Below are 23,959 nucleotides of genomic sequence, written 5' to 3'. Positions count from 1 at the left end.
GGCAAGTTGATGAGGACCAGAAAGAGAGCACACATACAGTAACACCCTGATTAAAGTCCCTGCACTTGCTTCAGAACTGATTTCTTTGCAAGTATGTAAAGCACTGTGCTACATAAATAATGACTGATTGATTGAAGCCTGGCCACACGGTTGTGATTAGCACTCTTGCCTTTGCAGTAAGAAGACGGGTTCGAGCCCCAATTGGAACAAGGGCCTTTCTGCATGGCGTTTGCTTGTTCTCCCCGTGTGTGCGTGGGTTTTCTCCGGGTTCTCTGGTTTCCTCCCACGGTCCAGAAATATGCAATATGGAGATTAGGCAAATTGGACACTCTAAATTGACCGTAGGTGTGAGAGTGGATGGTTGTTTGTCTCCATATGTGGCCCTGTGATGGACTGGCCAACTGTCCAGGGTGTACCCTGCCTATCGCCCTATGTCAGCTGAGATTGGCGCAGCACCCACCGCGACCCTCGTGTGGAGGATAAAGCAGTAGAAAATGGATGGATGGATGGATGATTGAAGTCATATTATTTCTGATTCTTATTCTGTTGAAGAAAGTTGGTTAAAGAACAACTTCCTGTATAAACGACCTCCTCCTGGCAGCCGACTCTGGTTTACTCACTATCCTCATCCTCCTCGATCTGAGTGCGGCCTTCGACACCATCTCTCACAGATTAATCTCCATTGGTATTTCACACACGCCCCTTGACTGGTTTAAATCCTACCTCTCAGGCCGCACTCCGTTCATCCAACTCCACCCCATCAGTTCCCACCCGTCCCCCGTCACCAATTCTCTTCATCATCTACCTCCTTCCTCTTGGCAATATCTTCCGTAAATAATCATTTCCATTGCTATGCGGATGACACCCAGCTCTACCTCTCCAGCAAACCGAATTCCACTCTCCCACCTTCCTCCCTCACTGACTGCTTCACCAAGCTCAAATCTTGGTTCTCCTCCAACTTCCTTAAACTCAACAGTGATAAAACCGAATTGCTTCTAATTCAAATCAACCCTTTCAAAAACTGACAGTTTTTCCCTCACTATCGACCACTCCTCTGTCTCCCCCTCCCCCAGGTGAAGAGTCTGGGTGTCATCCTCGACAGCACATTATCATTCCAATCCCATATCAATAACATCACCCGGTCTGCATACTTCCACCTACGCAATATTAATCGCCTCCGCCCCTCCCTTTCTCCTCACTCCACTGCCATTCTTGTACACAGCCTTGTCACCTCCCGCATCGACTACTGCAACTCCCTTCTCTTTGGTCTACCTCACAAATACCTCCATAAACTCCAACTGGTTCAGAACTCTGCAGCTCGGCTCATCACCAGAAACCCCTCCATCCACCACATCACCCCTGTTCTGCAGCAACTCCACTGGCTCCCGGTCAAACTCCGCATCGCCTTCAAAATCCTCCTGTTTACGTTCAAGGCCATCCACAACCTTTCCCCTCCTTATCTGTCCGAACTCCTCCACCCTTCCCTCAGATCTGCCTCCTCTGTCCACCCCGCCCGCCTCATCACCATGGGGAGCAGGGCTTTCAGCCGCTCTGCCCCCCAACTTTGGAACGCACTCACACCGGACCTCAGGAACTTGGACTCTCTCACACTCTTCAAATCAAAACTAAAAACTCACCTATTCCGAACTGCCTACCCCACTTAACTATCTACATTGTCTTTTCTTATCTGTTTTTTATTTTTATTTTTATTTTCTTAGAGTTTTTATTTATTTATGTATTGTTCGGTGTCCTCAAGTGCCCAGAGAGGCGCCTCCAAACAAAAAATAAATGTATTAAACCTTTTGAACTTGGCGAATGACATCGTCATAGCAATATTCAGCAACAATATCGCTTGATTTTTTAATATTGTGCAGAGCTAAGTATTGAAGCAGATTTCTACTTTTACTGTTTGTGGCTATCTAGATAGCCACCTAGGAGGAAAAGTACAAAAACACAATTCTGTTAAAAAGAGAAACTGAGAGCAGTAGTTTACAGTGTTTAGTTTAAAATGTCTCTATTTGGTGCTATTCCAAATGAACCATGTGTGCTGTAGAAGTCCATACCTAAACTTTTTCTTTTCATATCATTGAAGGTTACAGCATGAGAGTTCACTATGTCATGACTCGTACTGAGAAGCACAAACTGTGCTTCTGCTACAGTATGTACTTCTCTGAAATGATTCCCAAGTTACTGTGTGTCAAAGCATTACTCATCTTCAGTCACTGAAAATTTCCAAGTAGTTGCTTTTTGTAGTGTTCAGGCACTCTCATGAAACATCTCTCACTCCCATGAGAAGAATGGCAGCCACATTTAACTAAAGTGTGAAGGTAGCAACAGCCTGTACAGACTGACAATTGGGTACGAGGAACAGAAAGAAGGAGAAGTCTTCACTTTTCTTCTCAAATAGAAATATGACTTATGAAGCATGTATAACTTACATTTACAGCTGTCAATAAATGCTAACATTTTAGGATCACATCTCTTTGTCCTGAGCCCCTCCCACCAGGGCATCACAGACAGACAGAATCAATCTTCAGTTTGACAGATGACTGCAGCCAATAGGAGTGCCCTCTCTCTTTGAGCTGCCCTGTGATTGGTCAAAATCTATCCCTGACCAGTATCCCCAAAGGCTGAAAACAGAGACTAGAGGCGGTACAAAAGTCTACTTTTCTTTCCAGTCAATTATTGCTGGAATTTATTATGGAATTACTGATCAATAACTTCAATCTGTGAACCACATGCTCTGCTGAACCACTCACATACAGCATTCGACCTCTATAAATATTAAAATAGCAAACATCGCAAGCATTTCTTGTTTACCTTCAGTTTGTGTTCCTTCCTGTTGACAATCACAGCAGTAATCTGTTGGTCCATGAAGATCAGTATAGTGACTAGCAGGGCAGGGACAGATGATACCAGGTAAACCCACCAGGGGTTTGCTCCAAACGGTGGGACAAACCAGCCTCTCTTAGGACTTGTTGGCTACGTGAGAGTAAAGTAGATGATCGTGTCAACCAACCAGACTGTGTTCTTCACACTCTTGATACATTTAAATCATTTACAATACATAAATTGTCCTGCAGTTAAGTTAAAGGTTAATTTTCAAAAATCAAAGTGAAATGACCTTGGGGCAAAGAAGGACTCACCTTGAATTCACTTGGCACAATAAGTTTAGGAGTATCGACTCCGACAAGCATATCGACTCCACAAAAGATGAGGATGGCCAGGACGATGGCAAAGTCACTGATGAGATTCCTCACCTAGGTCACAGTAAACAGAGAGCCTTGAAGAAGTTGCTTTCCATAACTGACTCTTCCACACACAGGTGGAAACCTAATTTATTTTCTTTACAGGTCATTTGTTAGGGTTAATTATCTCAGCGTGTCGGCATCGTTGTGACTCACAGTGGTGGGGAAAAATCGGCTGGTCTTGAACTTCTTCAGACTCATTGAGCAGGCGTATGTGCCAAAGAACAAGATGAAGGACATGAGGGTGATGTCTGGGATAAATTCGCAGGACTTGCCCACCAGCTCCCCTTTGTACTTCAGGCAGTCTGTCTTTGAGAGGGACGACCACGTGGTGTTCATTGGCTGCACAGAGGAAACAAATGATTATTGTGATTATAAATAAATAGTAATTCCTGCAAATATGTCTCCAAAATAGTGCTTGTAACCGACACAGAGACCGCCTCAGTATAAACCACGGCTCTCAAACTCAAATGACCTTGGGGCTGTTGAGCATCTAGTCTGGCCAGTAGGGGGCCAGTCAAGTGAAAAAAGCAATTATTCAGTAGGATGGTGGGCAATATGAGCTTTAAATGCACTTATTGTAAGTCGCTTTGGATAAAAGCGTCTGCCAAATGACATGTAATAATAATAATAATAATAATAAAATTATATCACAAAATCCCATCATGATATTGCCATGGTAGATAGTTCACAGAATTTCAAAATAAAAGTGTGTGTTGATATGGAATGAGCTCTGTCTATTACTAAAAATAACATACAGAATGAACTCCATACTAACTCATATTAAGTAATGTTAGGGCCACATGAAGTGGACTGGAGGGCCACATGTGGCACACAGGCCGCGAGCTTGAGACCTCAGTGTTTCTAAACTGAGGAATCATAAAACATACAATACTACTACAGTAAAGATATTGTTGAGACTGTATATAGTAGCTCAGATGACATATCACACCACACAGAGGAAAAGTAATAAATGCATTCAGACATGTTTGGAATAACAGAACTTAGTTTTTGTTGTTGTTGTTGTTGTTTTGGCGAGTTAACAAGTAAAACTACATCCTCAAATGTCTTACAACTAAATTACATTACTGAGCGATGATCAAGATTCCAGCTTTATGACTGTCATTTTATCATCATTTAAGTGATTTAGAATGGTGAAATGGTTAACACTTACCAGACCAGTGTTGTTCCAGTACCAGACTGAAGTGCCCTCTAAAGGATCTCCAAGGATATCTGTAGTGTTTTCTGCAAAAAACACAAGGAAACCCATTCTCAGTACAAGATTTAAACACAGATGTTTGCATTTGTACACAATTAAGCAGCCACCATGAATGTAATGCAAAAGCTGATATTGTCTATATTGTACATAATGGCAGTTTTTTCAAGGTTTCATAGGTATTGTTTTTACACTGACCAAAATCAAATTCCTTTTATTATTCTGTTAAAAATCATGTGTCATATCATATCAACTGCCCCCTTCTCTGGTATGTATTAGACTCTATGTGGAATAGTATATTATTTTAGGTTGTTGCTTCCTTCAACAGAAAATTCAATAAAAAAGGAGCTCTTTCATTCATTGTAACGACTGTATTACACGATAGCCATGGTTCTCAAATTGTGGTACGTGTACCACCAGTGGTATGTGAACTTCCTCTGGAGGAAAATCAGAAATAATGTTGTTGAACAGTGAACCCTTCCAAGCAGAGAGGACTCCGTCTTTGTGGTTCTGATTGGATGAAGACCAGTTTAACATGTATTGTCACTTAAGTGATTAACTGACAGCAGCTAATCAGATTCATGCCAATTAAAGGGTTCTTGCCAGTGCCTCATCCCATCATGCGTGGTGCAACTAGGTTCAGGAGCTTTATTGTGTAATCCTTCTGACAAACAAAGCAGCGAACCAAAATCTACAATATATAGACATAGCGTGATCAATTCATTTTCATAGAGGAGACAATAACAACTCTCATCACATTAAACCCTGATATTGTTCTGGATTTTGCTCACACAAATATTACTTTCAAACATGACATGACAGATTAGATTACTACACTTAAGATGTTTTAATGTATTCATTTACACAATCTAATGAAATGTCGCCTGTGTCAACTGAAGTTACAAAACCTCTCACCAGCAACAGTAGGGGCCATACAGAGACAGTCGTACTGCGTAACGTAGTCCAGGTCAAAATCAGAGTTGATGGGGTAGTGGTGAGCGAGCTTAAGCATCTTCTTGAAAGCGTCATAGATGAAGATGAAGCTGATGAGGCAGGAGAAGCCTTCCTCAGTGAACCGTGTGAAGTACTGAACCAGGAAGCTGGCATCAGTGGCCACGAGCACCAAGCAAAGGAACGCCGACCACAGACCAATCCACAGGCGGAACTCCAGGTAATCAAACTGGTTTTCTCTGCAAAGGGGCGAGGACATTTTAAATTGTAACAATTTTGTTTATAATTTCTCAAACAACTAAGAAAAAACTATTAAAATGGTTCAAATCTGTAGGAAGTCTTACTCGGATGTTGCCAAACCAAACTGGTGCCTTTTAAATTCTACAAACGGAGCTACTGGCAAAATGAAAAAAACGAAGAATGAACCTGCTGAAGTTGAAGAGCAGCCTTTCAAACACCAGAACAGGACCAGTACTGCTGAGGATGGTGAGGGGTTGACCAGCCAGCAGACAAAAGACCCCGCCAGCAATCGCTGTACCCAGAAAACTCTCCAACACACCCTGAACATGGACGGAAACAGTCAGTGCACAGTTTAATCAAGCTAAGGCAGTAGTCTGACTAAGATGCGCAATACAAATTAGAAGGAGCTTGTGGTTGCTGTGTCGTCCGAAGAAAGACGCCACCACCATATGGTACGTTGTCTCCTTCTACTTCCCGGTGGAAATTTTGGTACAAAAGTCCGACTCCAGTCCGACTACTACACATGCAGGCGTAATCGGACTATGGATCGCATTATATAGGTATGTTAGTCTGACTAAGACTAGCTAGATTTTAGTCATGTTTACATGACATTAAGAAAACCATAAATAGTTGACACTCTACAAAATGATTACATGGTTATAAAATCTGCGCTCTCACCTGCATGTTTTCTGTAGCGTCCCCCAGCAGGCCGCCAAAGGTGATGGCGTTTGTCACAGTTCCCAGGTAAATAAACAAAATGGCCGACAGGGCCTGAATGTGAATTGCGTCAGTGAAGTCACTGATGAAGAAAGGCGCTTTTCTTTTGATGTCAAGTATGAGACCGCCACAAAACCTGAGAACAGGGAAACCTGAGGTGAACAATGTGAAATACTACGCACAACAAAAGCAGCTCTATGCAAAGTGAATGAGGAACAAGACAAAAGTCAGAGTGATGAGACATACCTTTTTATGTTTCTTATCTCTTTTTTACCGAGTCATGCCGCACACTGGTTTAAACTCTCATTTAACTTGAGTGTTTCAACAGTAATGATTATCTATATCTACTATACCTATGCATGGAGCTGATATTTGACTCATGTCAACTATCATACTAATATAAGAGATGGCTCAATACATCTTTTTATGTCCAATACAATACTGATATCACAACCTTACATTTCCCAACCCATAGAGCCTTTTACTTTTTAACTCAGCCTTCAAAACTATTTTGGCCAACATCAGTTCAGAATCAATCTTCAGTTTGACGTTCCCACGTTTGAAAGGTCAGACAAAGCTCGATGACGAGCTCTGCAAATGCATGCAGCAATTCATCGTTGTATTAAAATCATTAAGCCGTTTTTCAAAAATACCTTCCTGTCTTCTGTAGCTCATCCCCTACAGCGTGTCCTCCTCCTCCTCCTCCTCCTCCTTCACCTCCTCCACCTCCTCCGTGACCTCCATCATGAGGCATGTCTCCATTCATCTGAGAATCCCCTCCTGCGTACATGTTTTTCCTGCGGTACACAACACGGTTTTGGTTACAATTCAAAACAGTTTGTTGCTACGTCTGCTACTGAGTTAAAAAAAAAATGTTGGCCTTGTCCTTTTTGCACTGCGCAAGAAAGAACCCCAACCTTGTTAAAAAAGTAATTTTGACTTTGAGTAAAACAAGCTACCTTTGTTTACTTTAACATGAGTAAATCTTTTACACCAGTACTTTTACTTGTACTTAAGTAAATGGTGGTACTTTTACTTGAGTAGAATATTTGCAGTACTCTTTCCACCTCTGCTGCTCATTCATAATTGATCACTGTGCTGGTCACACTTCAGTGATTCCGTGAGCACAAATAAATGTAGTTACTGCTCACACAGCATTCAGTAGAGACAGACCTGTAGATTCTTACATGCATGATGTAAGAATAACTCACTTTTCATTTTTTTTTTAGCTGATCTTTTCCATACCATCGCTCTTTCTCCGCTTTCATTAATGTTGCATCCGACCCTGTGGACTTCACTTCACCTGTCAAGTGTCATAAATCTCACACGACATCCTGTGACTGTTTGACACGTGTTGGTTAAATGTGCTGTTTCAGGGTTTGTGTCAGCTTCATGCATGTGCGGTGTCGCCTTTGTGTGTTACTGTATGTGGAGGTGGTTGACAGACCCACGCGCAGCTTGACATCCCTGTTAAATCAGTTGTAGTTTCAGATCGGGAAATCTCCGTTAACGAGGAGGCGCGTAATCACACAAAGAGTTTCCTCTGGGTACTATCACTATTTTTAGAACCTAAAATAAAACTTTCTAAATGACTCCCATGTACGATAGAAAATGGAAATAGAATTAAAGAAGAGTGTATCTGTTTAAATGTTTTGTGCATTGTAACCCATAAAGACCTTTTGTCAGAGGACGGTAGAGACTTTGGAGGCTCTATCCTGATGGCAGGGTCCCACTCTCCGGGAGGAAGCACAATCACCTCATCCAGGAACTCATCGATACCAGCCAGCAGGTCCTGTCTGTCCTTGGCCTTATACGCAATGTCATGGAAAATCTGAATGGACAGAGACAGTGTAATGTAGTGTGAAAGAGTCCTCTTAAAGCATGCAAAAGTGCTCGGCATCAATCATAAACAGATTATTTTTAATTCTTTCTGTATTTACATGTAGAAAACTGCTCAAATTGTTGGTGTTAAATATATATCATTATGTAAAAGTTAAAGATTGAGCATTCAGATCCCGATATGAAGAGACTAATGGTGGTCAACTCCATTTTTGGCACACTTTTAAGAAGTAAACTGCACAGAGGAGACAAATTTAAAGGCCTATTTGAATATAACATCACAAAACACTTCTGCCTACGTAAATTACCTGAGAGCTGAATGAACAAAAAGATATTGTCCACTCTCTTTACTGTAACACGCTCGGTGAAGCTTAATGGTCAAAACAACGTAAATGTTGCAATAAGTGAGTCAAGTATAATGTAACGTGGGTTATTAATGTTAATGTCAGTCCAACCTCATCGGACATCAGCGTTGCGATTGCTCTGCCAATCTCGTGGTATGACTTCGCTTTGCCTTTGGGTCCAAGCAGGATGAATAAGAATCTGCGAATAAAAGCGACATTTGCATCAAAAACCATGATAGAAGTCGCAGGTAATGAGCTCTGTAATAGATGATAAAACAGTGGAAATAAACCTCTTTAGCTTCATCTATAATCATCATAATTATGTGTACATTATATAAGTAATCACACACCTTGTAGCCACTTTGCATTAGATGTGTCACCATAGTCTTTGAGGGCATTGTTGATGCAACATTCATGACAACTGATTGTAAACAACAGAAAATACATTTGATGGCTTCTTGGATTTGAATGAATGAATAAATTATAGTAGCACTGAACTGGCTTTGCTCATCAACAGCCAGAGCACAAACAGTACATGGCTCTACAGTACAGCATGTTTCACAATTACATGAGGGACTGGCACTTCAAGCAAATATACTGACTTAGTAATTATCAAATGTTTGCATGTTCTAAACTGTAGCGCATGAGAGAATGGTGAAAATAATGCAGGATTCACATCCTGTTGAGCTTAGAGGAGCAGCTTTGTGATGCTTTCAAGGAACCTCTTAAATTTGATCGCCTCTGCTAACACACATGCAGTTCGCTGACTAAATGCTTGGTGATGCTGCCACCTTGCGATAATAGATTTATCACAAATTAGGTAAAAATAGAATTTTTATCAATGCAAACACTTTTCAGTTATGTAATTTTGATGTAATTACAAATAGTCACGTTAACTGGTCGACTTTTTATAAACAAATGAATAATCAAATATTCATGTCCATCTCTAATTTGCATACAATATCTCACAACATTCAGTGTCAGATGGTGAAAACTACATTTTTACAGATTCACCTCGCGAGAGTCATCTGTTTGTACTGTTTCATAATATGATTACTTCTATTTTGTTTTTATTAGAATTGCTTTTGATTTTTTTATGTCTCCTCATACTACTCTTGTTTTTTTATTTGTTTAATTTTATTTATATTAATGGGGTATTTTTGTGTCTTTTTGCCTCCGTGTCTTTGTTTTTTCTACACCTGAGTTCCCTGAGTGCATTTGTTTGTAAATTTTGTTTTAAAAGAGCTACTGTATATAAAAATTTTTAGTTAAAACATGCAGATTTGGGCATTAGGCAAATTAGACACACTAAATTGACCATAGTTGTGAGTGTGAGAGTGAATGGTTGTTTGTCTCTACATGTGTGTGACCCTGTGATGGACTGGTGAACCCGCGTTTTGCCCTATGTCAGCTGGGATTGACATTAGCGACCCTCATGTGGAGGATAAGGCAGAAGAAGATGGATTAATTGATTAATTCATTATTTAACACTAATAGGTTAATGTCTAAGGTATCCTCCAACTGTCTCCATTGACCTTCATGAATGACACATCATCCTGCATTATCTTAAACTCTTGCTGATTAAACCAATGAATCTCAGACACCTTGTGGGCACAGGAACCTCCGTCAAGGCTCCCAGCATCACAGCCTGGTGCAGACGAACAAACGCCACAAACGGGGCATCAAGGAAATCCACCTCCCCCACCAGCACGTTGGAGGCCTCGGCGTCTCTTGGCAACTTCTTCATGAACTTGTTCCTCAGCTAAACGTACAAAAGACAAAAAAAACAGGAGGAGACATTAAATGCTAAGTTCACACCAGCAAGCAATCACTAAATTAAACAGCCTGTATCAAACAGGACAATCCCGCTCCATCTTAAACGCAAAATCAAGAATGAGAAAATGAGATTCTGTCATCACCACGCTGCGATGTGTAAAGACACCTGCCAGGATCTATACGTTCACCATGTGACCTCCTATAGATAGTTATGTCCTACAGTTATATATATGTATGTATGTATATATATATATATACATATATATATACACATATGTATATATATATATATATATACATATATACTGAGTGATAGGTATCTTTGTTTATAATTAACACCAAGACTAATGAATCAAATACAGTAAAACCCGAGAAGCCTGTGTGCCAATTATCATCACGCCCTTTATATACGTCAACTTTCGAGAAGCGAAATCCACTGCTGACGTGCAGACAGATCCGATCACATGCTGTGGGAGCCGTCTTGGCAAACCGTATGTCTGTAAATGATTCAAGAGGTTAAGACCTGCGTACCTGCACACCCTGAAGTGTGTCCGATCTCTGCTAATCCTCAACATACTGCCCTCGTAAACAATGTATACTCCTTTCCCCGGTGGTTCTGTACATGCCCGCGGGACAATATTTACTCACACACAAAAAAAATAGCATGATATTCCAAGCTCTTTGACTTTAAAAGGTGGATTATTACTCCTTACATGTGATATAATCTGGAGAGATTCAAGTAGCAAAGACCAGTAAAATGTGAAAAAAATGTTTCCTTGTCTGCGTAGGATAAACTGCCCGCTATACAAGGGGGAAAAACTTGCTGTCAGTTAAATACTTTTGTTTAAATTTGAACAGCTTTCACTGATCTAGGGTGTTTGCTCAGCAAAAATACACTTCTAGTATCTCACAACACTTCATCCAATCAGGAGCCACAACTCCTCAGAGAGGCTATTCTTTCAAACACATGAGGTGACGTACAGAGGACTGAAAAAAAAGCTTTAGAAACGATATAGGTATTTAATGTTATGATATACAGTATATGTTACGATTACATATAATGGAATGTAATCAGACATGCAGTGAGGAAAAGCTGTCCCTGCGCATTGGTCCACAGTGGAAAACTCTGAATGACATTAACAGACTGAGTGGGTGTGGAAACGTTTTTTTTCGGAGATGTGTTTCCTGTCCAGTCGCCTCGTTCCTACTCTTTCTGTCCCACAAGAGAAGTGAGTGGGTCTGTGTGACCTGATTCTCTTCTCTTCAGAGGTCAAGTCTGAGATGAGACCATATGACCACAAATCTGCTGAGAACAGTGGAACTCTTTTCTAACGATTCCTCTGTCCCAATCTGTGGATCTTACAGTTTAATGGAAATATTCTGGAAAAACACCAAAACATAAACACATACAAAGTACTTTTATTGTTCTTGGAATGACTACTTTTAATAACGTTAACACTCTTTACTTAACGTCTGCAGTCACTTCTTATTTCATTTAGTCGTCAGTTCTGTTTCCAGATTTCACCTAATGCCTGTTGTATTGTTTTACAGTTTGTCGTCCTCATGTTTTAATGGTTTTTATTGTTTTATCCATTTTATATCACTGTTCGTGTTATTATTATTTCTATTAGCATTGGTCTTTTCATCGATTTCAGCAGGAGCGTCAAGATAAATTGATCAATCATTTATTTAGTTGCTACTACTAATATGAACTGATAGCATGTTCCACACAGAGGTAATTAAATCGTGACTAAGTCCATTCACAAGCACAGCAAACAACACATTTGGCGGCTTCATCACATTCTGACACATTATGAACGAGCATTCTCTCTGACCCAACTATAATGACAGCTGATGTTCTCCTGTTTTTCCTGAAACTCACCTAAAGGAAAGATAGCGGGAGATAAGTGTGAGCCATATAAACACCCGAGGGCAAAGGAAAGAAAAGCCCGCTTCTCGTAAATTATGAGAAATGAATTGACAAGCACCGTGACCGGCGCAATAAACTCACATCCGTCCTCTGGGTGTGACACATAATCTTGGATGCAGCATATTTGAGAGTCATAGTGGAAAAGTTATGTATTATACGAAACATTCTGCAGCAGGTTCAGAGCAGCTGCATGATGACAATGTAATCACTGCTGTAAACCAGTGGATGCAAAGTTAGTTTGGACTGGTTTCTCCAGCTCTGCAGGACGGAGCTAATGCAGACTAATGGCACGTTTCCACTAGCATTTGCCTCGCCTCGCATTGGCACAGTTATTTTGTGTTTCCACTGTGCCAGGCCGAGGCAAGCTGGGACCATAGGTGGAAAAGGGGCTTTAGAGATAAGTTTTAAGGCCACAATCCAGTCCTCTAATCTGTGGCTTAAAGAGTTCTGTTTACTAACAAATCATTTGGCTGCTAAATATAGGATTGACACCACTGGTCAGATTTTTATGGCCCTAAGTCTGGAAAAGGCACCGTTCTTCTTTAAATCAAATTAAAGGCATTTTATTTGTGTGTCACCAAATGCACAGCATGTATTCTTCTCAAGGTACCTTAAATAGCAAGACCAAGTCTCACAATGAGACAAGAGAGACTCTTGGTATCCACAAAGAGAAAGAAATAACAATAAAAAACATAATGGAAAAGAGACAAAAACTTGATTTTAACATCAGGGTGACTCACCTGATCTTTTACTGGCTTGTCAGAAATGTCGTTCATGCTGTTGGACGTCAGGTTCTTGTGGGCTGTGGCTGGACTATCTGTTCAAATCACAGCAGCCCTGAACAGTTAGACCACCTTCACTTTCAACAATGATGTGTAGGAACTGTGTGGACGACAGGACGGCAGAGACCCAAGGAAAGACAGTGGCCCAGACAGTTTGCTTTGTCCATGCAGCACAGAGAGGAACACCAGGACAGCAGTGAGACTCATGCAAACCACAGAATATCGCAGATGACGCTCAGATTAGACTAAGTGTCTGTTGAAGGTTTTTCCGTTGAAACCATTTGCTGTCATTAAATATGAGCTAAATGTAACCTGGTCGATGATACACTATTTTAGCATTAAATACCTTCATTTTAACACCGTGAAGACTTTTTTGTTGGATTTCCAAAAAGCCGCATGCATAAACTAATCTATAATTGAATACCACGGATAATTGTAAATGAAAATCTGGATCCTAAATAGAGCCAAAATTATCATCTCAGTGTCTGTCTTTCACATCAGTCTTTGATCAAGTGTTTTCCTGATGTGAAGCAGGTGAACATCAGTCTGACGTTTGGTTTCAGCTCGACGCATTATATTCGACGCATTATGTTAGACTTGTGCAAATTCTGATGCCACTGCAGCCTTTCATTCATCTGCCCCCCCGAGCACTGACGGTAATAACATTAGTCAGTATGATGCAGCCAGTCAAAGGATTTTTTTTTAACCCTTTATTTAAGGGTCAATCATTTAAATATAGCTATAGAGGACTGGATTAAAATCAAATAAAAGGGAATATTTGGGGAGTATTGGGATGTGGGAGATACATTTAAAACTAAAACTAAAAACTATGACACTACTGCCTATTACTATTTCTATCAATACTCTAGAAAACATATATGTTATTCTGACTACATTCAAACTGCAGCTGGAATCTGAGTCCATAGTATGTCAAAATCACTTTGTCAACCACTTAGTCAAAAATACACAAGCTACCAAAGATTTCACAAGTGGCCACGGGAGACTCATCCAGGATGAGTTTCAATGCCAGATGTGAACAATTCTTGAGGATGTACATGTTCATACGCGGCCTTAGATACAGCAGCAGTGATTCAGGACTCGTCCGTGTTCTGCAGTGTGAATGTAGACTGTGTTTAGTGAACTTACTAAGCCAGTCCATGCTGGTACTCCTCTGGCTCTGCAAGTCCTCCATTGAAATGCGACCCGACAGGCAAGTCAGAGAGTTCTCAAGAGGACTACGAGCTTTTATTAACAGACCCCATCCAGGGAAGCAGAAAGAAAAGGCAAGCAGAAAAATTAGACAGCAGGCAGACAGGGGTTAAAGGCCATAGCATGAGATTTGTTAATCTGGATTTATCTGGAATAGTACAAGCTGTGCAGAGAAAGAGTGGAGTGAGGAGCAGGAGTGTCGTGAAACACAGAGATCATGGGTTGTTGGACAGAAAAACATGAGTCACAATGTATTTTACCACATGAGTAGACATACTTTATCCCGACAATGGGATCGGTTATTGATTATCAGTGTATTTTTATCTCAGTACTGTCCTTGAGACGACGCTCTGGCTGTTACATGGTGACCCCACGCACAAGGGGTTTATAGAAGTTATAAATCACATTCAGTAATGTGACAGCAGCGGATAAATAACCCTCCAAAGACCCATCTATAAAGCTCACTGTTTGCTGCTGTTGCACTAAGTCACATAATTATTAGCTGTTTCTTCGTATTTCAAAAAACAAAGGATTTTTGTAACAGAAGGAACATGAGCGAGGCCTTTAGGCAAATCACACCAGATGGATCATACATTAATCAAATAAATGACTTAAAATTATATTCAAAAGCCAATAACAGCGAATTTTGAATGTGCATGAATCTGAATTAAGATATTTTTGCAATTTTGAAAGAATCACAGTAGCATTTTCCAACAAAATTCAAAGTAGCATGAGGTGAGACATGTGTGAACATATATAATCATATTCAGATTCTGAGTGATATACACTCTATTAGTCACATCTTAAAATCCTATCACCGGTTTTATGATTTTCCATGGACTTTCCTCACTCTGGGATCAAATGTCCCCTTCTGACAAACTTCTGATCACATTACATCTCAGTTAGTGCAGCAAGCACAGTGAGTACACATTCACATTATTGTTAGCAAAACACATCGACACAGTCACTGGTTAAATGACAGTAGCACAAAGATTATTCACGTTAAGAGCTTGAAACTCAAGGAATGTTGTTTTTCCTCATCTGTTAATAATAATACTGTATTTCTTTTGTAGTTAGTCCAAATGCATGTTATTGGGTTAATGCAGTGGAGGGCAGCAGTGTCCTTTATTGTTAACTATAACCTAAAAAGGATCTCATTAGAAGTAGTAGTAGTGGTAAATATCAACACTAATACTACAGTATGATGATAATATATCGTACAATAAACCAATAACATTACTCTTACTTAAACACTATTGCTTCTATTTATTTATTCATTTATTCTATTTTACTGAACTGTAACATCTGTATTTCCCCCATGAGGATCCATAAAGGATCTTAATCTAATCTAACATAAAAATGTTTGTAAAGTTATTAAAACATTTTCCTTAAATAATTGACAAAGAAATGAAGACTGCACCAAACTGGCATCAGTATTACCGTTTTCCTGGTTGGAAAACAGCCTACTTGCACTGGAGACCGTCTTGCCGATGTCAGCCAGAGAGCGCAGGTTGGACTTCTTGGTCTGTTTGCGATGTTTCCGTAGCAACGTGTACATCACTTTGTCCTTCAGTTCGGCTTTCAGCTGCCCGATCTCAATCTGGTTGTCAGTGATCATGTCTGAGAGCAAAGAGAGGAGAAACGATGAAGAGTGACATTTGATGTGAAACATTTCATTATTCTGCCCAGTAACAAGTAGTTAGTGTTCTTTTCTCTTTGATGAAATATACGTTTTTAGTCTTTAAGAAAAGCCAGTAGTATTTTTCTCAGAATAATCTCAGAATTCCGACTTTAATCTTAGAATTGTTTTACATGTGGCCCTAATGCTCTTCTGTACTTCTATCAATCTATGTGAGACCAAAAAAACTTTAAAAATTCCGAGGAGTATTAACAGGAAACTATTTAATTTAATTTAATTTAATTTAATTTAATTTAATTTAATTTAATTTAATTTAATTTAATTTAATTTAATTTAATTTAATTTAATTTAAAAGAATGTGATTAAAGGCTTTAAGAGGAAGGAATCAACTTGCACAGTCGTCAAGCCAATCCTGCTCTATTTTTAAATTTGTTGTATTTTGGGTCAACCCTCTTCAGTGAGAATTTTACACCAGCGCCACACTCACTGAAAATAATTAAGTCACCATAAGCAGTCTCTTCAGACTCAATTAGTGTCCCACACAGCGATGCTCCTGTGTGCTTATGTGCTCATGGCATCGTGAAATGACTCAATCAAAAGGTCCAGCCTATTTTTAAAAAGAGGGTCAGAAAAGTGAATGCTGATGGATCACAGCTTCAGGGGAGTTTCTCCCCTCTTGTGGAGGGCAGCGGCGTTAATGGCCCATCCGTCAAGTCAGCCGGCCCCAAAGCAAGAGGCCCCGCTCCGCTCGGCCTGTGCGGCCCATGCAGCACAGGCAATTACTTCACATGAATCACCGAGTGGTAACTCTTCCTCCTGCGCCCTCACGCACACAAAGCAGTGGGGTGGTGACATCCGATTGGAGGGCATGACGTGATAATCTAAAAGCAACCGAAGAGCGCTGGCTGTCCTCAAATGAGGACGTTTATGCCCAACCTGTTTGAGGCTCAACGTGAACCTAAGCTTTGGCCTTTGGCCTACTTTTGAAAATAGCAGAGAGGAATTGTGTGATGTGCATTCGACACATAGAAACACAACTCTGCAGTATAGTGTACATCAGATCAAACTGAAGTGGCAGACAGGACCTGCTATCACAGACACACAAATGGACAATGGAAAGAATACTTCTCCCGTGAAGTAAAATGTCTTCATTCACTTGACTGATTTCTGATATCAAAGATTTACTGTATATGTCGACGCTGCATTGACGATGACACGTTCTCCAACAGGATATAGGATAGGACAGGCTTTATTGTCGTAACAACGACATTTCTTTGGCACTCCCTGATGTGTAAAACACAATTACAGTACAAAACATCGTGTACATCATCATGACCATGTTAAGCTGTAGGCAAGATCGCTAAAAATCAGTTTAGTGTTGAACGTTTTGAGATCTCGACCCTCTGCTTCTGTGCTCTTCCCACCGGATTAGCGCATGTTCGATTGGGATTCCATTTTTTGCACTGCTCTGCAGCACAATGCAATTGTATTAAAGTGAGGGTGGAGCCAATAGGAGCGACATCTCTCTGTCTGAACTGCTCTGTGATTGGTCAACAGGATGTAAACAGAACCTAGAGGAGGTGCCTACTCCAGCTTTAAGGTGACTAGAAACTTTGATTAAATTATGCTTGTCAAAGTTAATTTCAAGGCTAGTATGATTTTACCATTGTAAAGATTTGCAGGAAACATCTGGTGCTGCATTTTAACAGGAAGGAAGAGTTTTACAAAAACACGCCACATAGTTGCCATAGAACCAGTGTTTTTTGTCTTTGTGACTGTTGACCATCACTAGAAGAATCTTCTTTGGTCTTTGAATCTGGTGAACGTAACCGTTCCTTCTAAAAAACACATTTGCCAGTTGCAGATTAGCGGTGTCTGGACTTAATGCCAAGTCATGTGTTGATCTGAGGGCAACTTACCAACAACCTGAGGAAGAGTGGACGCTTCCATGTCCAGCATGATGGTGCCTTTCTCGATGCACGTCCGCAGTTCAAACAGACTGTGTAAGGACAGCGTCGCCACGTGAGGTTTACTCCAGCGTTCACCTCCTTTCTCTACCTTCTCCTCAAACTTAATCCACCTGGAGGAATTACCAAGAAAAAAAAAACAAAGTGAGAAATTGGATTAATTGGAAACCGCTCACATAATTCAGATTATAAAAACAGGAAGTCACAGAATACACTGACGTCAGAATATCCTAACTCTCACATGAAAAAAGACTAATAACACATCTGTCATGTGGAGCAAACAGGGAGACTAATAGTAAATGCACATCAAAAGTTTCACTTTATTTATTTATGTTGTTTAATTATTGATTAATTTCACTGTTGTGAATCTATTACTTTCTTTTGTTCATTGTTGAGGTACATTTTTTATTTTAAATAAATATTATTATTATTATTGTTGTTACTTTCTTCATGCATATTTTAAACCCTCCTCATCCCTGCTTCCTCAGAGTCAGATGGATGACAAAGTGAACTGGTACTGAGCAGTTGTTTCTATAGCAGGGTTTTATTTGTCCAGTTTGGCTGCCAAATTGCACTCGGCGTACAGCCAGCACTACACAGCACTTGTGAGACCTTTTATTCGGTGCGAGTCCCCCTGAGTGCACTTGGCGAAACATTGCACCGCATCTTAATCTCTGCAGTTATTTGCAGATTTCGAAGTTTGACGTTGTGGATGCCAGATTGACTTATTTCACCTTGTTATGACCTGTTACTCTTGCAGAGTTAAATATAAGAGACACTTTAAACAAGTCTGCAGCTCATCTTGTATTGATTTACTTACTTTGCAGAGAAATCTCCCCTTGTACAAAAAGAAAATATTTTCTTCTTTTTCAATCATCACTAAAATTCTTTTCACTTTTCGTCTTTGTTAATGCATTTGTTCACAATGTTGTATTTCTGCCTACTGAAGCTTGCTGAACCTCCTCAGTATATAAAACTCATAGGTCATGTCAATAGTTTTAAATACCATAAATCATGTATATTTTTCCTGTCATGTATTTAGGTTAAAATAAGGTTATAAATGGTTGGTTTCTGTGGAACTGTAAAGCTCTAGCATCTCCATGTGAATTTTGCCATGTTAATTCAAGGCAAAGCTGGAGAATTGTGCCCTTCATTGAGTAATAATTGCACGTGTTCATGTGATTCCCGCATAATTTAGAAGACAGAAAGTGGATTAAAACGTTGGATTATTGGTGCTGGAGGCACAAATAAAGGGAGACTTTGTGACAGCTGACAGTTCCTCTGCAAATCATTCAAAAGGTATCACCAAATCTACTGTAACGTCTTTCTGCGGTACAATTGGTGAGAGGATAGGAGAACGAGTCACCTCATCCTGAGCCTCAAACAGCAGCGTCAGGATCTAGTTTCCCCCTGAGAGCGCTTCACTCATCCGACACTAATGATGTATAAACAATCAACCCATCTCTGTCCTATCCCATCCCATAGTGGGCCACACAGGAGAAACCTGTGGAACTGTGTGAGTTCTTTGTAAATGCTGCTCCAAGTGCAGTGCACACAGTAAATGCCCCTAGTGCTTGACAAACAAGGAGCAGAAGTTTACAGATGTTTGTTCAGCCATTTCCCAGGCTCTGGGCTGTTTAAAAAATAATAATAAGAATTTTGCTGTGTACGTGACATACAAGTCAACTGTATATGTTTAATTTTTAATTCATAGTGAGTGACTGGAGGACGTGTGACACTGAGATTCTTACCTGGCCGTCTCCTTCCACTCCATCTCCTGTCCATCCACTGACAGCAGCTCATCCAACTCTGTGAAGAGTTGAGGGGGAGCCGGGCCATCGTCCTCCTCCCCAAGGATGAAGCGGATCCTCTCTGCTGCCGGTGAGACTGTGGAGAGAGGAAAAATACTGCGGTTCATAGGCTGACTCTGGTGGCCATTGGGCATTGTTTTGGGTAATGACTTGTCCTCCTCGGCTGGACCCTTCCCGTTGATCTCAGGAGGAGGTGGAGGTGGTGGGATTTTCACCATGACCTCCTCTTCTTTCTCGTTTGAGTCCTCTTCCTTTTCCTTCCTCTCCTCTTGATTATTATTGTTGTTGGACATCTTTTAAGACTTGCTGACCCCCCTGTAGTGTCCCAATCAACTGAACCAGGGTTTGCTCCTCAGTTAGCCAGTCAGAAAGGGACCAGAGTCCATAAGCGGCAGCTAAACCCTCATTAAAGTCTTAGGTAGAAGTGACAGCCACTCTCAGCTGCCTTCTCCAACACTCTGCGAACCAGGTAGGAGGGGGCCGATGGGGTTTAGGGGTCCCCTCAGTGACAAGGTCCCCGCAGCAAGTGCCTCCCCCTTCACTGTTCAAACATGCCTTCGCCATTGGCCCTGCCACCTTGGCAAGCTGCCCTGGAGCCCCTCATTAACAATTAGGAAATGGTTCACAAACTGGCCTATTCTTCAGCAGAGGCTTGGCTTTCCTTCACCCTTGTTCTTCTCATTTGAATATTTAGAGAGCAACACTAAACAGCCAAACAGAATTTCAATAAGAGCCGCGGATGAATTATATTATTATAGTGTTCAGGTCACGATGCGAGCGGTCGACGTCATGATAAGTCGCCGCATCCAAAGTAAAAAGATTTGAACTTTGAATGAGAACAGACAAACGATTACCCCCCCCCCCCTTTTTCTTTTTTTTTTAATGAAGCTGCAAACCACACACAGAGATTATGTCATCAACAAACAACCATACATGACCACCATCAGACGCTTATTCACAGTAAAGCTCACATTCACGAAAACAATGGCACCTCTGCTCCGGGAATCAGGCTGCTACTGTGTAGATACTGTAAACTCCTCGTGTCACGTGCTCACGCTGCGCGATGGAGATCAACGTGGAAGCTGTTCCTGCACCTGCATCCATGTCCATCCATGGCTCATCATACATACACATAACATGCTAGTTCTTGGAAACCTACTATAAATGCAATGTAGTGATGTTTATTGTCATTGAGTACACACGTGTGTGTTTTTTTCCGACTATACCAGTCAAGACACGGTGACTCACTCACTCATGATATGTCGGAAATTCAACAGCAGACCAAGGCTCAACGAGCAAACTGTTGTTATGGTTACTGTCAGAGCTGAGTAATGCATTATGTTATTGAGGGTCCTTAAAAATGCAGAAAGACCAGTGTGTGTGTGTGTGTGTGTATGTACACACCTGGCATTCCTTATGTTGTGGGGACCTAAATCCTTACACAGTCACATTATGGGGACACAAATCAAGTCCCTAAATTACTACATATTAAGGTGAGGACAAGTTTTAAAGTTAGGCTGAGGTTAGGGTCAGGGTTAGGATTAGGATTAGGCCAGTAGGAATTATGGTTAAGGTTAGTGGTCAAGTAATGTCCTCTGAAGTCATGGAAACCAGTGACTTTGACTTTGTTGAGACCTGTACTCCTCTTAATTAATTTAGGGTTACGTTTTGAAATGTGGTTAGGTTAATCTTAAGGTAAGGCATTGACTGGTTATGGTTGAGGTCGGGGCTAATGCCTTGTTTAGGCTGTGTGTGTGTGTGTGTGTGTGTGTGTTGGAGGTCTAATCTACTATTACATAACAGCTTGCTGTAATACTGATGACATTCAATACGTCAAAATATAATTATTCAGAGATTTCCCCCTTTTAATCTTGATCATAGCAGTCTAAAAAAACCCTGCATGCTCTGGTGGTGCAAATGGTTATCTTATATTAAGAGTAACAAAATAAATCTATTTTTATCTTTGCCATCATTAACATTTGTAAGCAGACCTTTTCTAATGAAGGTGTGGAAGTAAAAGCACAGGGGAGCGACAACAATCTTGTTCAGTTCTGTTTCTTTTCCTTTGCAGGAGATGTTTTAACTAAATTGCCACCCACCGCACTGACTCATTCATTCACTTGGTCATTAGTAAAACTGTAAATGAAAGCCTTAAGTTTCACCTCATTGCGTCTTGTCCCCCCCTTTTTTTTCCACAGCACAATAACAACAGGTAGAGAAACACACCAGACAAGCAGCTATAAGATTACTAGGTGGAGGATAAAGTGTCTGCCTTCACACAGTTCACACACACACACACACACACTCCCACAAGCTGCAACTAGCTTAAGTCTCCGCGACCTGTTTAATAACACTTTAGCTGAAGTAATTTACATGTGCGTTTCACACATTCAGCTGACACTTAGTGATTTACACTGATTACAGTAAACAGTTAAAACAAGCGCTAAATACCTGCTATACGGCCAAAATGATGTGCAAACAATGCAGACAGCCGTGCAAGGTGAGGGTCAGAGCCTCGGGCTCATTTCATGCACACAAGTAAGAAAAGAAGGAGAAGTTGGGCTTTCTTTCTCACGAGCAGAATGGAATATTGTATTATTTAATGATTCTAGAATTATTCTACAGAAAAACAATAGTTAAGGAACGCCCAGTGTTAACAGATTTTTAGTTTCTAAAAACCATATTGATCATTTTGAAGAGGTGCTCAGAATTGTTATCCTTAAAGGCCCAGTTTGTGAGATTTAGTGACATCTAAGGGTGAGACTGCAGAGTGAGGACTCCTCTGCTCGCTCCTCCCTTTCTCAACCAGGACGTATGTTGTTTCTCCTCATATTGCAGAGGAAGATTCTGCACACTTTGAGATGGAGGCCTCTGCCTATATAAAATAAATTCTAGAATAAAAAAAAAGCTAAATCTTTTTTCATTTGAAAGCGATTTCACTCATATACAAACACACTTAGGGGAGTTTATTAAATCTCTGCCAATAACCTCCTCTTAAATTTAAAACACTGGACCTTTAAAGAAGAAAAAAATGAATTCACTGACACAGCAGGCGACACAAAAAAAAAGTGTCTTCTCAAGATGTGTCCAACAGAGATTTTCTAATTCTTCATGATAAACTGCTGCTTTCCAGGAGAGACTTGAAAACAAGCACAGTGTTGGTGTCAATGCAATACTGTCCCACTCAAGTAGTTGCTAAGAGAGAAGGTGGGAGTGAGGGTGAGGAGGGCTAGGAAGGGTGAGACTCGGGGCAGAGCGAAAGCAAAGGGGGTGAGAGCAAGCACCAAAAGGAGGGATGGAAATGAAAATCCCATCGTTCAAACGCAATTTCAAAGCTGTGTGTGCTCTAGCCAAGAGCCATGGGCACACAAAGAGGACTTTGTCCCAGCAGCAGAGGCTCATGGGATAGTGGATGGAGGAAGAATGCCCGCTGCCCAGTAGAAAGCTTAGTATGACTGCCACTAAAGGCCTGTTTAGTCCCACTCTTGACATGCATCCTACACAAATACCTTCTCCTTCTCCTCTGACCTTTTTCAAAAAAAAACACAGCACTGTAAAAGGCAACATGGGATCCAATGGCACGGTCATTGTCTGCGGCCGTACATGCAGCGATAACGCAGAGCGCGCCGCAGCACCTCATTCGAAGACAAGAGGAGAGGACGAGTGGGGAATCGGGAAACACTCTCCATTCAGTATGCAGGGCAAGCTCGCACACAGGCTGTGATTGGGGATTTGTAGAGTGAAACCCTGAGGGCGAGCCATTGAGAGCAAAGCATTCATACCCAGAACAGGGAGCTCTGGTATTTTGTTGTTACAGCTGAGGAGGGCATGTTGTGATGAAAATGTAACAAATCCCAGCTGCAAGGGGAAGATGTATACATGAGACGATGCACTCTACTGTCTGCAGGTACTGTCTAAAGGCCAAGTTTGTGAGATTTAGTGACATCTAAGGGTGAGACTGCAGAGTGAGGACCCCTCTGCTCACTCCTCCCTTTCCCAACCAGGACATATGTTGTTTCTCCTCATATTGCAGAGGAAGATTCTGCGCACTTTGAGATGGAGGCCTCTGTAGAACAAACCCCCTTGCCTATATAAAATAAATTCTAGAATAAAAAAAAGCTCAATCTTTTTTAATTTTAAAGCGATTTCACTCTTATACAAACACACTTAGGGGAGTATATTCAATCTCTGCCAATAACCTCCTCTTAAATTTAAAACACTGGACCTTTAAAGAAGAATAAAAAGAATAAAGAATAAAAAGTGTACAGCCTTATGTTTGAGTCTTAATCT

At 40.8% G+C, this 23,959-nt stretch overlaps 1 protein-coding gene across 10 annotated transcripts in view; it reads right to left on the bottom strand.

Moving 5' to 3' along the window:
* The window catches only part of slc4a4a (solute carrier family 4 member 4a), a 48,774-nt gene that overhangs the window by 11,958 nt on the left and 12,857 nt on the right, over positions 1-23,959 (bottom strand). For 5 of the 10 annotated variants that reach the window (XR_009241115.1, XM_058635759.1, XM_058635757.1 and 2 more), the window contains 16 exons: positions 19,610-19,745; positions 17,811-17,971; positions 15,693-15,872; positions 14,190-14,285; positions 13,002-13,078; positions 10,160-10,317; positions 8,667-8,754; positions 8,049-8,203; positions 7,026-7,169; positions 6,334-6,508; positions 5,842-5,975; positions 5,380-5,654; positions 4,423-4,493; positions 3,405-3,590; positions 3,147-3,260; positions 2,821-2,982 (listed from right to left, as the gene is read on the bottom strand). Coding sequence is in view for 9 of the 10 variants with exons in the window: in XM_058635759.1 (XP_058491742.1) it covers positions 2,821-2,982; positions 3,147-3,260; positions 3,405-3,590; positions 4,423-4,493; positions 5,380-5,654; positions 5,842-5,975; positions 6,334-6,508; positions 7,026-7,169; positions 8,049-8,203; positions 8,667-8,754; positions 10,160-10,317; positions 13,002-13,078; positions 14,190-14,285; positions 15,693-15,872; positions 17,811-17,971; positions 19,610-19,745 (2,312 nt within the window). In the remaining variant the exon portion in view is untranslated. The remainder of the gene's footprint in view (positions 1-2,820; positions 2,983-3,146; positions 3,261-3,404; positions 3,591-4,422; positions 4,494-5,379; positions 5,655-5,841; positions 5,976-6,333; positions 6,509-7,025; positions 7,170-8,048; positions 8,204-8,666; positions 8,755-10,159; positions 10,318-13,001; positions 13,079-14,189; positions 14,286-15,692; positions 15,873-17,810; positions 17,972-19,609; positions 19,746-23,959) is intronic. The other 5 variants (XM_058635761.1, XM_058635765.1, XM_058635764.1 and 2 more) reach the window with 2 other exon arrangements.

This window comes from Solea solea, chromosome 8 (assembly GCF_958295425.1).
Source record: "Solea solea chromosome 8, fSolSol10.1, whole genome shotgun sequence".
Taxonomy (NCBI): Eukaryota; Metazoa; Chordata; class Actinopteri; order Pleuronectiformes; family Soleidae; genus Solea; species Solea solea.
Note: the sequence above shows the minus strand (reverse complement) of the source record. Positions and strands in the feature narration are given on the sequence as shown.